The 15905-nt window shown below is 43.9% G+C and overlaps 1 protein-coding gene across 1 annotated transcript in view; it reads right to left on the reverse strand.

Moving 5' to 3' along the window:
• Positions 1–633: 633 nt before the first annotated feature.
• Positions 634–15905, reverse strand: part of Bmerb1 (bMERB domain containing 1) — a 127334-nt gene continuing 112062 nt past the window's right edge. Inside the window, exons 4-6 of the mRNA XM_036196346.1 lie at positions 5065–5179; positions 4016–4098; positions 634–820 (exon numbers count right to left, since the gene is read on the reverse strand). Of these exons, the coding sequence (XP_036052239.1) occupies positions 708–820; positions 4016–4098; positions 5065–5179 (311 nt within the window). The 3' untranslated portion in view covers positions 634–707. The remainder of the gene's footprint in view (positions 821–4015; positions 4099–5064; positions 5180–15905) is intronic.

Here is a 15905-nt window from a genome sequence, read left to right on the forward strand (position 1 = left end):
GCATCTGTTCTCGGCCACTCCTCCCCACCCTGCTCCACTATGGGCTGGATATGGCAAACTTAGAAAGAACCTGGAGCCTGGCAGGTACACACCTGATGCGAACTATGACCAGATACGGGATGGGAGGGAGCTGGAGGCGTAAACCCAACACAAGCTCAGCTTTCACAGACAGGTCAGTGCCTCTAGGAAAGTGATTATAATGGAACCTAACAAGAGTGTGGGCTGTGTGGAACTCTCCAGGATATAGTCCCTGGGAGAGGACAAACAGGGAATGGGACTTGTATCTGACAGCAAAGCTAGGAGGGTGGATGGGGAATGGGTCCAACATGGTGCTAGATTATTGGAATTCACAGCCATACACACCTAGGGGGTGTGCCCCTTTCCCAGTTTGTTCACATGGTGGGTTAGTGAGGGTATACTGTTTTAAGGGAGGGGCTTTCTTGGTGTTTAGATAAACAATGAGACAGACTCCTGGGTTGGGCATGCTCTGGGGAGGGCCATGCGACAGTGAGGGGCTTTCTATTGCTACACTCTGCACAGCAGTGGCTGGGCCCACCGGCGATACCCATGGCCCATGATAGCAGTCATGGGCTTGCCTTCAACCCCTTCTGCCTTGGAAATCTCTTAAACCCCTGTAAAATGGGGGCTATGAGGACAAGAGGGTGGGAGAGATGGTCCCCATGGCTCTGGGGTACCCCACATAGGGGCTACATGATGTTGCACTGGGTGGCCCCACAGCAATCCTTGATGAGTGCCAGGCCTGTCTTGGCCACAGTTGGCTTGCTAGGTGGGGGATCTGCCTTCTTCTCTGCCCGGGAGCCTGCAGCAATGGAAAAGCAGAGGGAAAGAGAGAAAGGTAAGGAGAAGAAAGCCCTGACCATTGGCAGTCCAACCCAAACCCAACTCATGACCAGGCCTTGGGGATAATGGCTTTGCATTTTATGTTTATCATTCATGGACCTTCATGTCATTCGTCCCTCAAGTTTCAAGTGAAGCTTTAGGCTATCTCCTAGTCAGTTCCTCTTATCATGTTAGCTTCCAGGCCTAGTGCAGGATAAATGGGAAATTTTGTTCAAGGCTATTTCAATCTAGGAAAATGCTCATGTTATCTTTTCAGAATGCTCTACTGGTCATCCTCCATTTTATCCCCTTCAGAATACCTATTAAATATAAGTTAGACCTTGTCACTCTGTCTTCTCTCTTTGTAGAAGCTGTTGTATTTTCCACTGCTTCCCATTTGTTCTGTATCCTGAGTGATTTCCTCAGAACTTCCTTCCATTTTATGAAGCATGCTTTCAACTGTGTCTCCTTTTAATTTTTTGGTCCTTTTAATTTTTTTCTTCCACAGAAGTTTTATTAATGAGGCTAATGTTTTTGCGAGTCTGTTTATTCTTTTTCATAACATTGTTCTATTTCATCTTGAGTTTTGTTTCTTGTCTCTTTAATAATTTCAATATGCCCAGTGCACTCTTTCTTCAAGACAGCTTTTTAAAATATTTTTTAAAACCTCTATTTATAATTTATATGTATACACACAGATGATGTAGTGGGGCACATATGTGTGGAGGGCAAAGGACTACTGTGTGAAGTTCTCTCCTTTCACATTTACATGGGTGCTGAAGGTCAAACTCAGGGTGTCAGGCTTGTGTAGCAATTGTCTTTATCCACTGAGCCATCCTGATGGCTTCTTCTATCAGGTTCTTGGAAAGTCATTTTCTTTGTTGTATCCACTGACTCCTATCATGGTGATTCAATATTCCATGAGTTTTAAAATTTTACTGTGAGATAATCTTCCTGGAAGTTGTCACCTATGGAAGGCTGTGTATATGAGATGCATGCACCATTTTGAGAAGTTCTACAAGTCCAGTTTTTGGGGTTTTTTTTTGTGCCACCCATTAATGGCCTGTGAAAACATGGTTGTCAAGTGTGAGGAATACAGAAGGGCTCTCTTGTATTGGTCACTAAAACCACAAGGCACACAGCCCTGCCTAAAATCAGTTTCCTCACAGGCCTGACTCTTCTATAAAATATCAAATAGAGAGACTCCACCTAATAACATGGTGAGAGAGCAGAGACATATACCTTCTATGTAGGAACACACACACACACACACACACACACACACACACACACACAGAGAGAGAGAGAGAGAGAGAGAGAGAGAGAGAGAGAGAGAGAGAGATTCATTTTATACGTTCTGTTCCTTTAGAGAACCCTGACTAAAGTACAAGAAAGAAAGAAAGAGTCTGGTGCTGGGGCGGTGGTAGCACACGCCTTTAATCCCAGCACTCAGGAGGCAGAGCCAGGCAGATCTCTGTGAGTTCCAGGCCAGCCTGGTCTACAGAGCAAGATCCAGGACAGGCACCAGAACTACACAGAGAAACCCTGTCTTGAAAAACCAAAAAAAAGAAAGAAAGAAAGAAAGAAAGAAATTAAAAAAGGAGTCTGGCATTACCTTGGTGTGGCCAAGCTGTGCTTCTGGGTTCTGGCCCATGGAGACATGTTTATCAGATTATGATGGTTCATATGAATTTTCAAATTGATTGGATTGAGAATTACCTACTTAGTAAAGCATACCTCTGGATGTGTCTATGGTTGTATTCCAGAGAAGGTTAGAATATGAGGCTCTGGCCTAATCAATAGAGTCATCCCTTGAAGGATTCTTAATATGAAAGCATCACTAGAGGTGGAAGAAGGTAGAGCAAGGCCCACTTGGAAGAATTGAGTTACTGGAGCATGCCTTTGGGAGATACATTTTGTTCTGGCCCCTTCCTGTGATCTTTTTTTTCTCTTATTCCTAGACATCATGTCAACTATTCTTCTCCATCATGCTCCCTCCATCATGGTGGACTGACACCTCTGAAGCCAGGAGCTCAAATAAACCTTTACTCCTTCAAGTTGTTCTGGCAGGTCCAGTATACAGGATCAGCAGAGCTTGTGTAAAAGGACATGAGTTGTGGGGAGAAAAAAAGGCAGGCCTAACAGTGCTGTGTCCCAGAGGTTGAGTTCTTGTTCTTTCTCAAACAATTCTTCCCCATTTTCTTAGTCTAAATTTAATAAGGTATATACTTTTTTTTTCTGAGGTAGGGTCTTACTATGTAGCCCCAGTTGGCCTGGAACTAGTTCTATGTTTGTAGACAGGATGGCCTCAAACTCAAACAGACCCACTTGTTTCTGCCTCCCAAGTACTGGGATTAAAGATGTGCACCACCAATATCCAAGGATATTTACTTTTTTGTTTGTTTGTTTGTTTCTGTTTTTGCTTTTTGGTTTTTCGAGACAGGTATAACATCTTGAGCTGTCTTGGAACTAGTCCTGTAGACCAGACTGGCCTCAAACTCACAGAGATCCACCACCTCTGCCTCCTGAGTGCTGGGATTAAAGGCGTGTGCAACCACCACCTGGCAGGATATCCACTTCTTAAAACTGAAAGGGACCTCACTAATGTAGCAGTTAGAGATATCTACCAAACATTATATCAAAAAAGAGAAGACATTGGCAACAGAAGCCCTGATCACTGTAACATCTGGTAGACATGAGGTATTCCCATATTTGTCTCATGCAAAACTCTTTCTGCTCTGGGTGTTTCTTAAAGCTAATAATTATTTTGAGAATTGTGTTTCTGGCTCTTTCAGATTCCAGCCCTAATAGCAGCTGGAGCTCCTGAAAGCCAGAGTAGCCATCATGTTCCTTTAATGAAACACATCAAATAGGACTGTGGAAGGACAGCTCTGCAGAACCAGCTGCTTATACTGTGGGAAATGACAGCACAAGGCTCTTGAAACCAAAATTACTACAAGTTTCAAGACAATTGTAGCAAAACATTAAACCAAGCATGGAGCACATCAGGGCATGGGCCTAGGAAACTGTACAAGCTGCAGGTTCATGAGCCTGGCACTGCCTGCTGCCATCCCACGTTCAAGCTATATTTATAAAGCATGTTTTATGCCCCCTGCCCTCACTTGTTTGAAATCTTCTCTGTCATAGGGGAGGGGAGAACCATGCAGGCACTCACTGGCTGAAGATTTGGTTACTTTGTCTAGAGGTTTTAACTTGATCCTCAGGAAATCAGCCATTTCCTTGTCTTCTTCCTGTTCCCTGGGAAGATGGACATGGGAAAGAGAAGAGGGAAATAAAGTCAGCAAAGAAAATGCCAGTGATACCCAGAAAAGGGCTAAGTGAGAGCAGACATGTTGAGCTTTGTGGATGGTGTGGATATGTTATTGTATAATGTGCACATATGGTGTGTGAGTCTGCTAAGTGAAGACACACACCACTGTATAAATGCTGGCCCAGAGCTAGAATGAGACCCCCAAGGCAGAAATAAGGACATTCTAGGACCCAGGTACTTTGCTGTGGTTCAGTGAACTGGGAAGCATCCTTGTGCCTTCAAACTAGCACAGACGCCTTGACACAGGTTCAGGGCCCATCTCAGAGAGAAAGTCACCTTTGCCTTCAAGGCTGCTAAGAATAAAATGGGTTTTGTGCAGCCCAGCTGACTCTGGCAAAGTTCTCAGAGGACACAGGCGATGAAGAGAAAGTTGCCCCCTACATGGAGAGAGACTCCAAAGGCTTTGTCCTGGGACAAAATATCCAAGATGCACAGCTGCACCCAGACTTGGCATTCTTAGTTAGTTGTATAACTCCGGAGTGGGGAAGTGGGGAAGGTGTCTCCAGGCTAAGATTGCCAGGTACAAATAGATAGGAAACAGCAAGAGGGGGAGAAAAGGAGAGGAAAGCACAGAGCTGGGAACTGGGAGACACTGTCATGGAGGGCAGTGTTTCTAGGTATTGACAGTAGTTTCGATGCATCCAGACAATGTGTAGGGCCCTTTGTCCTTTATGGCAATCAGCTGAGATACAGAGGGCTTTGCAAGACTTTGAGGGATGAAATGGCGTTTTTCTTGAATAAAATAGGTTCTGCTGTCAGAAGGGTTCAGAGTCTGGGGAGCAATGGCAGAGGCCACGCCTGTTAGGCAAGGCCCCAAGTCCCAGGAGCAGACAATGGGTCTGTGGGGTGGTGCAGGGAGAAGAGGCTTGGGATCTGATGGCCTAGGCCCCCACCTTAACCGTTCCACCTCAGCATCATCCACCAGGAAATCTCTCTTCTGCACCAGTCTGTGGATCTTCTGGATTAACTCATCCTCTCTCTGCTTCTGAAGCTTGTTTTTGTCTTTTTCTGGGAGGAAGGAAGCAGAGGGCAGCTATGATGGTGCTTGTCTGCAACTCCAACACTAAGGAGGTTGAAGCAGAAGAGTGGTGAGTTTGAAGCTAGCCTGGGACAATATGTGAGACCCTGTCTCAAGAAAGAACAAAACAGTCAGTGAGTGTAAGTAGTAAACACTGAGTCTGAGGGGACAGGATTGGACATGTGGCTCTGGACTTCGTTCATTGGGTGAACTTGAAGAGGCAGTGTGACCTCTTGTGTGTTTGTTTATGTGTATGAATGGGCACACATATGTCTCTGTGTGCTCACTTGTGTGCATGCAGGTGGAGGATAATGTTCAACATTGGGTATTGTGCTAGATAGTTTTATGTCAACTTGACAAAAACTAAAGTCACCTAAGAGAACCTCAGTTAAGAAAATGCCTCTATAAGATAGGGCTGTAGGAAAGTCTGGAGGGCATTTTCTTAATTAGTTATTAATGGGGGAAGTCCTAGCCCATTGTGGGTGGTGCCATCCCTGGGCTGGTGGTCCTGAGTTCTACAAGAAAGCAGGCTGAGCAAGCCAGGGGGAGCAAGCCAGTAAGCAACACCCATCAAGGGCCTCTGCCTCAGCTCTTGCCTCCAGGATCCTTCCCTGTTTGAGTTCCTGTCCTGAATTCCTTTGATTATGAACAATGATATGGAAGTGTAAGCTGAATAAATTATCACTCTCCAAGCGTCTTTGCTCATAGGATTTCATCATAGTAATAGGAGTCCTAACTAGGACAGATGTTGTTCCTCGGGTTCTGTCTAACATTTTTTATTTGTTTGCTTGTGGCGGGGGGAAGGGAGGTTGTTTTTAGAGACAAGGTTTCTCTATGTGGTCCTGGTTGTCCTGGATCTGGCTCTGTAGCCCAGGCTAGCCTCAAACTCACAGAGGTCTGCCTGCCTCTGCTTTCCAAGTGCTGGGATTACAGGCCTGCGCCACCATGCCCAGCTTTGTTTGTTTGTGTTTGTTTGTTTTGTTTTGCTGTGTATGTGTGTATGCCTGAGAATATGAGTATGCACCATGTGGCTGCAGGTACTTGTGGAGGCCAGAAGAAGGCTTCTGATGCTCTGGAGCTGGAGTTATAAGCAGTTTTGAGCTACTCTATGTGGGTTTAGGAAACTCAATCCAGTTCCCCTAGAAAATAGTAAGTGATCTTAACCACTGAGCCATCTCTCAAGCCTCCACTTTCATTTCAGACACATTCTTGTGTCTGCCACTTTAGCACTGATATCACAAGTACAGGTACAATGCCTGACTCTGTGTGTGTGTGTGTGTGTGTGTGTGTGTGTGTGTGTGTGTGTGTGTGTTCTGGAGATTAAATGCAGGTCTTCATGCTTAAAAGGTAAGCACTTTACCAACTGGGCCATCTCGCCAGCCCGTATGCTGTCTTATGGAAGGACTTCTATAAGACGGACTGCTAGGTGTGGTGGTGCACACAGCTGTAACACCAGCACTTGGAAAGTTGAGGCAGGAGGATCATGAGCTTGAGGTCAGCCTGTTTAAAAACAAAAACAAACAAACATACAAAATACAGCTTCAGGGGTTTTTTCCCTTCATATCTTCATAGCCTTTTTCAATCAGCCCTCCATGGGCACCAAGGGACAATATGTTGTGGTCTCACCTCTAGTCTTGTTTCCAGATCTCAAAGAACTCGTCAGTGCCTATCCCTGGACAGGCAGATGGGCACGCTGCCCTCGTTCTAATCCTTAGAGATCTGGACTGAGAGAGCCCACAGTGGCTGTAAGTTTCATAGTTCCCCTAGTCTCATCTTCAGCCCTCGTTCTATTTTTTGGGCCACTCGTATCTGCAACAAGGCTGTCATTAGCAGATGAATGCTTTAACCCTCAACATGGAGCAGCTTCCCACTGTCTCCTCCAACCTGAGTCCTTAGCCATGTCCTACCTGAGAACCCCCCTGCTTGATCATCACTGTTTTCTGAGTTCCATCCAAGGCCAAGCTCCAAGGATTGCCACAGAGACATAGGGTGTGCAGTAGGTATTCAACAAATGCTATGTCCCTCCCACTTCCTGTGCCAAGAGAAGCTGGAGTCATGTTTTGTGGGCCTTGAGGCTAAGCTGTAATCTAGGTTGACCTGTGGACATGTATTCAGTTCTGTTTGTGTTTTGTTTTGTTTTGTTTTTGCTAATATGACTGCACTATGAGCCTTCTTGTGTGTATTTTACGGGACACAGAGCTTTGGAAAGGTCATGATATGGGGCCTAGGAGATGGCTCAGTTTACATAAGATGCTTGCCTTTCAAGTTTAAGGACCTGAGTTCAATCCCCAGGACCCACAGAAAACCAAGCATAGTGGCATCCATTTATGATCTTAGTGCTGGGAAAGTGGAGAGAAGCATATCCTTGGGTTTTGATGGCCATCCAGTCTAGTATAATTAATGGGCAACTGAGAGACTCTGTCTAAGGGAGGTAGGTGGACAATGTTTCTGGAGATCTGACACATACACACACAGTATTTGTATACAACCCCAAATACTTGTATATATTAAATCACTTCCAGGTTGTCTGCAACATGGAACACAACACAACCATTTAGTAAACCGTTGTTATGTGTATCCTCCATGGATCCTGACAAGAAAAGATCTGGACAACTTTCAGTGGGGATATTATTTTTCCAGGGGTACTTTCAGTCCATTCATGGCTAGATCTGTGGATGTTTAACACACAAGACACACTGAACTGCCTGGAAAGGGAAGGCAAGGTAAAGATTTCTTGTTGACCCCAAAGCCACCACTATGCAGCAAGCATGGATGGTCACCAACTATCACCCATTGGAGGAAAGTGCATGGCTCCTGTTCATTGAGGCCTAGGTATGAGTCCCTAGCCCATACATTGCACTACAGAGCCCTCCCTGCCTTATCCTCCAGTGCCAGCACCCAGGGGCTCTCACAAGGAGTCTGGGGGACAGCTTCTTCCCCATCCACAGCACTCTGACATTTCCAGACCTCACCTAGAGCCACCTGATGACTTCTGGGTGTGCTAGGCTTCTGACAGACACCTATCAACATTTTCTAGTTCTCCTTTAGCTGAGCACTCCCCAGCCTCTTCTGGATTCTCAGAGATAGCACTTCCAGCCATACAATGAAGGAGCCATTGCCTCACACTTACTCAGTGTAGCCTCACCAACCAGCACTGACCCAAGTCTCCAAGCTGTGGCCAATGCTCTTCATCCATTCATCACATCCTTCTTATCAAAATTTCCCACCCACCTCCTGGCACCCTCCCTCTGGTGGAGTTCCATTTTGCAGCTCTTTTTCCTTTTCTTCTCGGACTCTGGAATTTTATTAAAGTCTCACTGTCTTGCTGGAAATGGCTTGGCCTCAGTATAGCTCAATCAATGGCCAAAGATGACACACTCAATTTAAAAAATTCTCTCATATGGTAGCAACTTCTGCTACTGAAAAAAAAAAAAAAATGAACCCCAAATCTCTTGTTTCTAAACTTTCTCTATTCTACACTTCCAAAAGTCTCTTATCTCTAAGATTTTTCTACTTTCCACTCCTAAAAATTTTATCTCTACAATTTCTCCTCTCTCTCTCTCTCTCTCTCTCTCTCTCTCTCTCTCTCTCTCTCTCTCTCCTCTCTTTCTCCTCTCTCCCCCCAGGCTGGCCTCAAACTCACAGAGATCTGCCTGCCTCTGCCTCCTGAGTGCTGGGATTAAAGGCATGCACCACCACTGCCCAAAAATCTCTTAAGACCATGCTGTAAACTATCTCAAGATTTGTAAATTCATTGGGTATGGTTAAAAATTTGTAAAAATCAGCCAGGCGGTTGTGGCACATGCCTTTAATCCCAGCACTCGGGAGGCAGAGCCAGGTGGATCTCTGTGAGTTCAAAGCCAGCCTGGGCTACCAAGTGAGTTCCAGGGAAGGCGCAAAGCTACACAGAGAAACCCTGGCTCGAAAAACAAACAAACAAAAAATCTGTAAAATCTGTAACAAAAAGTTAGCTTAAAACTTATAACAAAAGATTGACAGTTAAATTTTGTTTGTTTGTTTGTTTGTGTTTTTCAAGACAGGGTTTCTCTGTGTAGTTTTGAGCCTTCCCTGGAACGCACTTTGTAGACTAGGCTGGCCTGGAACTCACAGAGATCCACCTGCTTCTGCCTCCCGAGTGCTAGGATTAAAGGCATGCACCACCACCACCCAGCAATACCAGCTAAAATTCTAAGCATTGGTAATCTTAATTTGCTACATGTGATTCAACTCTTCGTGGTGCACACCTTTAATCCCAGCACTTGGGAGGCAGAGGCAGGCAGATCTCATTGAGTTTGAAGCCAGCCTGTTCTACAAAGTGAGTTCCAGGACAGCCATGGCTACACAGAGAAACCCTATCTTGAAAAACAAACAAAATTAGATCTACAACTCTGTGTGTGTGTGTGTGTGTGTGTGTGTGTGTGTGTGTGTGTGTGTGTGTAAAAACTTGGATTCGACTCTTGTTTAGAAAATAGATATTTTTAAATAGCAACTACATGGCTCTCCTTCATCTTGGCTGATGACCTCATCAAGACAGAAGCAACCATGTGGCTGACAGCCGTCTTTACTAAGGTTAAAAGAGAGTACATGCACTGTAACTTCACCACCACTTTAAGGTTACCACATAGTATAAAATAACTATTGCAACAATGATAAAACTTCTTAGTCCTATTGAGCCCTCTGCTTATCATTGTATCTCCTTTTTAGACTAGGGAGGTAACAATAGGTCTCCCAAATATCTTGGATTAGGATAGATTTTTGTATCATGATAAACTATAAAGTTTATAAAAAGGATATAAGTATATAAATGTCTACACAGGTTTACAGAAACTGAGTTAGAGATGTATGTCTAACCACATATGTCCTTACTAACTGTTCAACACCAGGCTTCTACAAATTTTAGATAAGTGTGGTAGTTTGAATGTAATTGGCCTCCATAAGCTCATAGGGAGTGGCACTATTGGGAAGTGTGACCTTGTTGAAGTAAGTATGGCCTTGTTGGAGGAAGTGTGTCACTGTGGGGGTGGGCTTTGAGGTTTCCTATGCTCAAGTTACACCTAGTTTCCTATGCTTAAGTTATACCTAATTCATATTAAATCTTGGTGCCTGTGGATCAAGATGTAGAACTCTCAGCTCCTTCTCCAGCACCAAGTCTGCCTGCATGCCACCATGTTGCACCATGATGATAATGAACTAAACCTCTGAAAATGTAAACCAGCCCCAATTAAATGTTTTCCTTTATAACAATTGCCATGGTTGTGGTGTATCTTTACACCAATAGAAACTCAAACAAAGACAATAAATAACAATATATGTTTGATAAATAAGGTTTATAAACTCACAAGGTTTACTCAGGTTTACAGTAACTGATTTGAAGATGTGTGCCTAGTCTCTCTTTCTCTGCTAAGCTTGCAAAGCTTGAGCTACTTGGATGAACTGAGTCATACAAGAAACTGATATTCTGTAATGGTACACTATAAAAAGGATCAAAAAAGTTCCCAGCCTTTCTGTGGACTGTATGTATGGTTTAAAATTAATGTATTTATGGTTAAAGTTTTGAATCTAAGGATCTTCTTTTAAAATTTTAACTCAAAATTTTAAAAATCAAACTTAACAGAGATAAAATTATAAATTCCTTTTCTTTCCTTCCTTCCTCCCTTCGTTAATTTTTTTAGAGGCAGAATTTCTCTATGTAACAGCCTTGGCTGTTTTGGAACTCACTTTGTAAACTGTGCTGGCCTCAAAGTTACAGAGATCCACCTGTCTCTACCTCCTGAGTGCTGGGATTAAAGGCATAAAAGCTACTAATTTGTAAACTGTTACATAACTAAGACCTGCAAGTTAATTCTCAGTCATCTTATAAATGGTCAAATTCTTTAGTGTGCTCAGAACTATGCTTATAGTCATGCTAATTACAAATGAAATTCATTTACAGTGACAAGCTTTATTTAGCTTCCTGCTATATAAACTTTCAAGGTTAAGCCTAATGCAAGTAACTAAAAGCAAGTAAAGTTTGTTTAACTTAGATATATTTAATAGATAATGGTCCTCAAACTTTTCAGAGATCTGCTGAATTTGGCATTTAATGTTTAATAGAAAAAGTTTCCCATGATAGAAATGCCAGCTCCTAGCAGCAACCCTAAGGTCCAAAGAAGATGGGGCACAGATGACTCTGCCTGGATTGTGGTAATGCTAACCATTAGGCAAAGAACAGCCACATGCCTCACCCAATATCAGGGCCCTGAACAAACTAAGGACACTGTTGGGTTGACTGCTTTACTCTGCCTCAACAAAGTAGGTCAGTTTCCAAGTTCCCCCTCCACAGGAAAAATCTGTCAGACCTTTTGGGTCTGGCAGCTGAAGGCTGATGCTATCCTGTGCAGTACCTGAAGATGTAATGCTGTCCTGTGTGACAGCCAAAGACCTACAATCTCTGTCCCCTATTGAAGCCATCAAGACCACTGGAGTCTAGGTAGTGGGTAAGTCTCTGTCATTTTAATTACTATATAGACCATTTGGTACTTCCTGCTATAATTTATCCTCAGATCTCTGATGGTATTGATGGCTAATTGTAGCTTTGTCAGTTTGGCAATGGCAAGCACCCAACTTCTCCCCTCAAGGGTGCAGCTGCTTGGTCAGTTCATTTCCTATGTAAAATCTGGCCTCACTTTTGTAGAGATTTCCTGCTGAAAAAGGCCGACACATACACAGTTTCCCTTGCTGACTGACTTCACTTTGAAGGAGATAAACTCACAAAGCAGGTTTTAATGTAATTTTTACTATTCTTTTATTTAAAGGAACTTTCTTTGCAATGACTACTCTCAATTATCAACCACTTGTGTCTCCTGATAAATGATTAAATGGAAAAAGAAAAGTTTTGATGTTTATTTAAGTTGTGGGGGTCTAAGAAAGTAATTTTGTTTGTTTCTCTGTGTAGTTCTGGCTATCCTGGAACTTGCTTTGTAGACCAGGTTGGCCTTGAACTCACATAGATCCATCTGCCTCTGCCTCCTGAATTCTGGGACTAAAGGTGTGCACCACCACTGTCTGGCTCGAAGAAAGTAACTTTAAGGTATGTAAATGCAAGTTGTAAAGAAATGATGTAAGATATATGAAAATTGAGAAATGTTTCAGATTTCTTTTCTTCATTATGCTATTGTCATAGTAAGACTTCAAAAGTTTTAACATTAATCAGTGAAGTTCTGATAAGCTATTAATACAGCCCTGGTAAAGCACTGACTAAAATACTTCTCATTGTGCTGAAAACATCTCTTTCCAATCTATGTATCCAACCATGCTTTTAACCCAGACTTATGTTTTGGATCCCCAAGCTTTTACTATGACTCAAAAGTGTGAGTCAACTGCTTTTTCTATAATGTGGATTTCAGTACAGATTACTAACAGTGGTAATGCTAACATAGCTAAAACTTTATCTCTTTTTGTAAACTTAAAAAACTCTTGTAAGCTTCAGGCTTTAGGAAGTCATGAGTCTTGGATCCACCTGTCACAGGTCAAAGAGACACCAGTCTCCTGTCAAATCAACAGCCTAAGTTTCCCCACCTGCCTATTCCTGAGGGTGGGATGTGTGTGTGTGAGTGTGAGTGTGAGTGTGTGTGTGTGTGTGTGTGTGTGTGTGCATGTATGTCTCTCTGTCTGACTCTGTGTCCTTTCTCTTTGTGTCTCTTTCTCTGTGTGTCTCTGTCTCTGTCTCTCTCTTTGTCTGGGGACTCCCCCAGCTCCAATTACCAGGACTATAGGACTGGAAGTTTCAAATGTACACCTAAGAGAAAAAGTTCCCTTAAACTCCTTAACTTTACCTTCAGTCTCTAGTCTACATCTGTCCCAACAGATTCCTAATCAACTGTAGACTTCTCCAAAGCTGCCTGCAGTGTGCCTTGGAACCTACATCCCAGATAGCTCCAAAGCAGCCTGCACTTCACTAGCCACAGGTGGTCTTACAGAACCTGGGCAACAAGCAAAACAGATGTCACTCCTCTCTCCTTTCCATCCTTTGACTATCATTCCAGCCTTCCTGGGGCAACAACAACAATGCCTTAATTTTAGCAGGAAGTAGTTACAAAAGAGATTATGTCACCTCTTATCATCAACAAAATGCTGGAATAGTAGGTCTCCAAAACACTCAAGACAAATGACTAGCTGAGGTGTCTATTATATCAAAGTAGACACTGGCTGCCAGGTTCTCCCAGCATCACAAGTACCTGTACAGAGTCCTGGCTCCTCCCAGTACTTCTCAGCCCCACCTCCTACCCTAAAACTTTTCCAACCCATGAGCTGGGCTTTGCTTCCCCTTCCCCAGCTTATTTTTCTCTATGTAACTCAGCCATTTGGGCCATGCCTGCTCTCTTGGTTCTCTTGGCCCCTCTCTCCTCTTTCTTCCTTCCTCTCTTGCTCCTCCTTCATCTCCCTCCTCTAGTGGCCTAGTCTATTCTACTAGCCATGTTCAGTCTGGACTCTTCCAGATGCCTCTGACATAAACTTGTGTTCACCTTTTTTGTTTGAGATACAGTTGAAATCAGTAGCCCAGGCTGGTTTCAAATGTGTGGGCCATCTTCTTGTGTTTAGATTATAGGTGTGTGCCACCATACCCTGCATGAACTTGTGTTTAATTCATGGAGTCCTCATTAAGAAAAGAAACAACCCCACTCCTCCCTATAGAGATATTTTATTTGTACTGAAATGTGATTTTATTTGTATATTAATCAAGTTGCCTTGGGGTCAGAGCAAGCCATAGCAGAAGCTGGGTGGTGGTGGTGCACACCTTTAATCCCAGCACTTGGGAGGCAGAGCTAGTCAGGATCTCTGTGTGTTCAAGGATACAGCCAGCATGGCAACAAACACCTTTAATCTCAATACCAACCATAGAAGACCTGGAGGTCTGTACAGACAGGCAGTGACGAGGAGGTCGTGTGGCTGGGTTTACAACCAATGAGAAGGCAGAACAGAAAGTCTATATAAAAGACAGGACACAGGAAGTAGCTCTCGGGCAGAGAGGAAAGACAGAGCAGCAGTGAAGGGTAAGGTTTTCAGCTATTGTCTGACTACTTGGCTTTTAACTCTGCAATTGGATCTGTGTTTCTTATTTAACAAGATGGTTACATCTACACCTCCCAATCCCATGGGTGTTGGGCCCCATTAGGCCCGGGTGTTAGGCCCAGTGTAACTTCCTGAGCCTAGCTCAAGTTTGGCAACCTGACTTCCACATATGAGTGACTCAGCTCAACCCAACCTAGAATTGCTTCTGCTTAGTAACTGCTGAGATGGCATCATCTCATTGGCCCTCTATTCTCACCCTATCCCTCCTCACCCCGACCTATATAAGTCCACTCCTGATGCACTAAGGAGTTCCTGCTTTGACAAGGCTCCCAGCTCAGTGTGCTTCTCTCTGGTGGACAGGGGAGGTCTGGGCTGTTGACACTCACCATTCTACTCAGCCCCAGGGAGAGACCAGCTAGACCGGTCATGCCTCAGCCCTACCAGTTAGTCAGCCCAACAGACTGGTGCCCCATGTGAGAACAATTTCTTCAGTGGAAGAATGCTGTCGGGCCAATGTCTGTGGGTAGGGAACTCCCATAAGATATGGGGCAGTTTTCTTCTAAGCTAAATCCTGCCTTGGAGTCCCTGCAAGTACTACTAAAGAGCAGGGGCCTCAACCTCTCTAACAGTCAGGCACTCTAGACATGGATTTACCTCATTAAGATTGCCCCATAGTTGCCTGATGGCGTTCTTTTCAACTGGGACACCTGGGATGGAATAGAAACCCTGATTCACAGGGCCCAGGTTGACAGAGGAGAGATTCTTCCACTGGGAGTTATCTCCATTGGTACTGCCTTAAAAGGCTGCTTTGCACCAAGGCCCATTAAGGAGAAATGGCCCGTGGATACCTTTGGAAGACTCTTAAGAGGGGAGATATAAGTCTGGAGCCCTACAAGGAGAAGGGGCCTGTAGGGAGACCTGAAGGAGAGGAAATAGAGCCCAGATGCTACAGGCCACAGGAAAATATTATAAGAACTCAGCTGGTTATGGCAAAGCCACTACCTGAAGGGATCAAGGAATTCTTTCAGAGGAAGCCAAATTCCAAGGAGCTTTTGATGTTATTCGGCTTGTTATATATCAGCTGTCTTCTGTTATGAAAATCATGTGTGCCTTCATAGTTTTTCCATTTGATTTTTCCCTAAGAAGTGATAACAGTGTGGACTGATCACTCTCTGGACATATACATTCAAGGTATTTGGAGAACAGTCTCAGGAAAGGCTTCCTTCCCCTCAGCCCATCTGTTTCTCCCCTTTCAGCACTGGAATAAGATACCTCCCTTAGTCACTTTCAAGGACCAACAGAAATAATAGTCCAAACCACCACATAATAAATCTCCTGATTTAAGGTAAGTTCCACAAGGAGACATCGCCTAGGTCTGGTGTCCGGACCTTAAGTAATTTTAGTTCAGACCCTCCTTTCTTACAGCTTTACTAACTATATGGACCCCTAACTTCTTACCTAACCACTTCTTAGAATGTAGACTGAGCACATGGATCCCCTTTTTCATATACTAACCATCATTAGCACTCAGTTGACCTCCTCTTTTTACCACTCCCATTTTGGATTGTAAAAGAAAGCCTGGTGGTCACTGCCTGAGGAAAATTCTTACCTGCCTTTATGACCCCAAAGAATTCAAGCCTGGTAACCTTACTCAGCCAGAGGATC

The sequence above is a fragment of the Onychomys torridus genome, chromosome 8 (genome assembly GCF_903995425.1).
Source record: "Onychomys torridus chromosome 8, mOncTor1.1, whole genome shotgun sequence".
Classification (NCBI taxonomy): domain Eukaryota; kingdom Metazoa; phylum Chordata; class Mammalia; order Rodentia; family Cricetidae; genus Onychomys; species Onychomys torridus.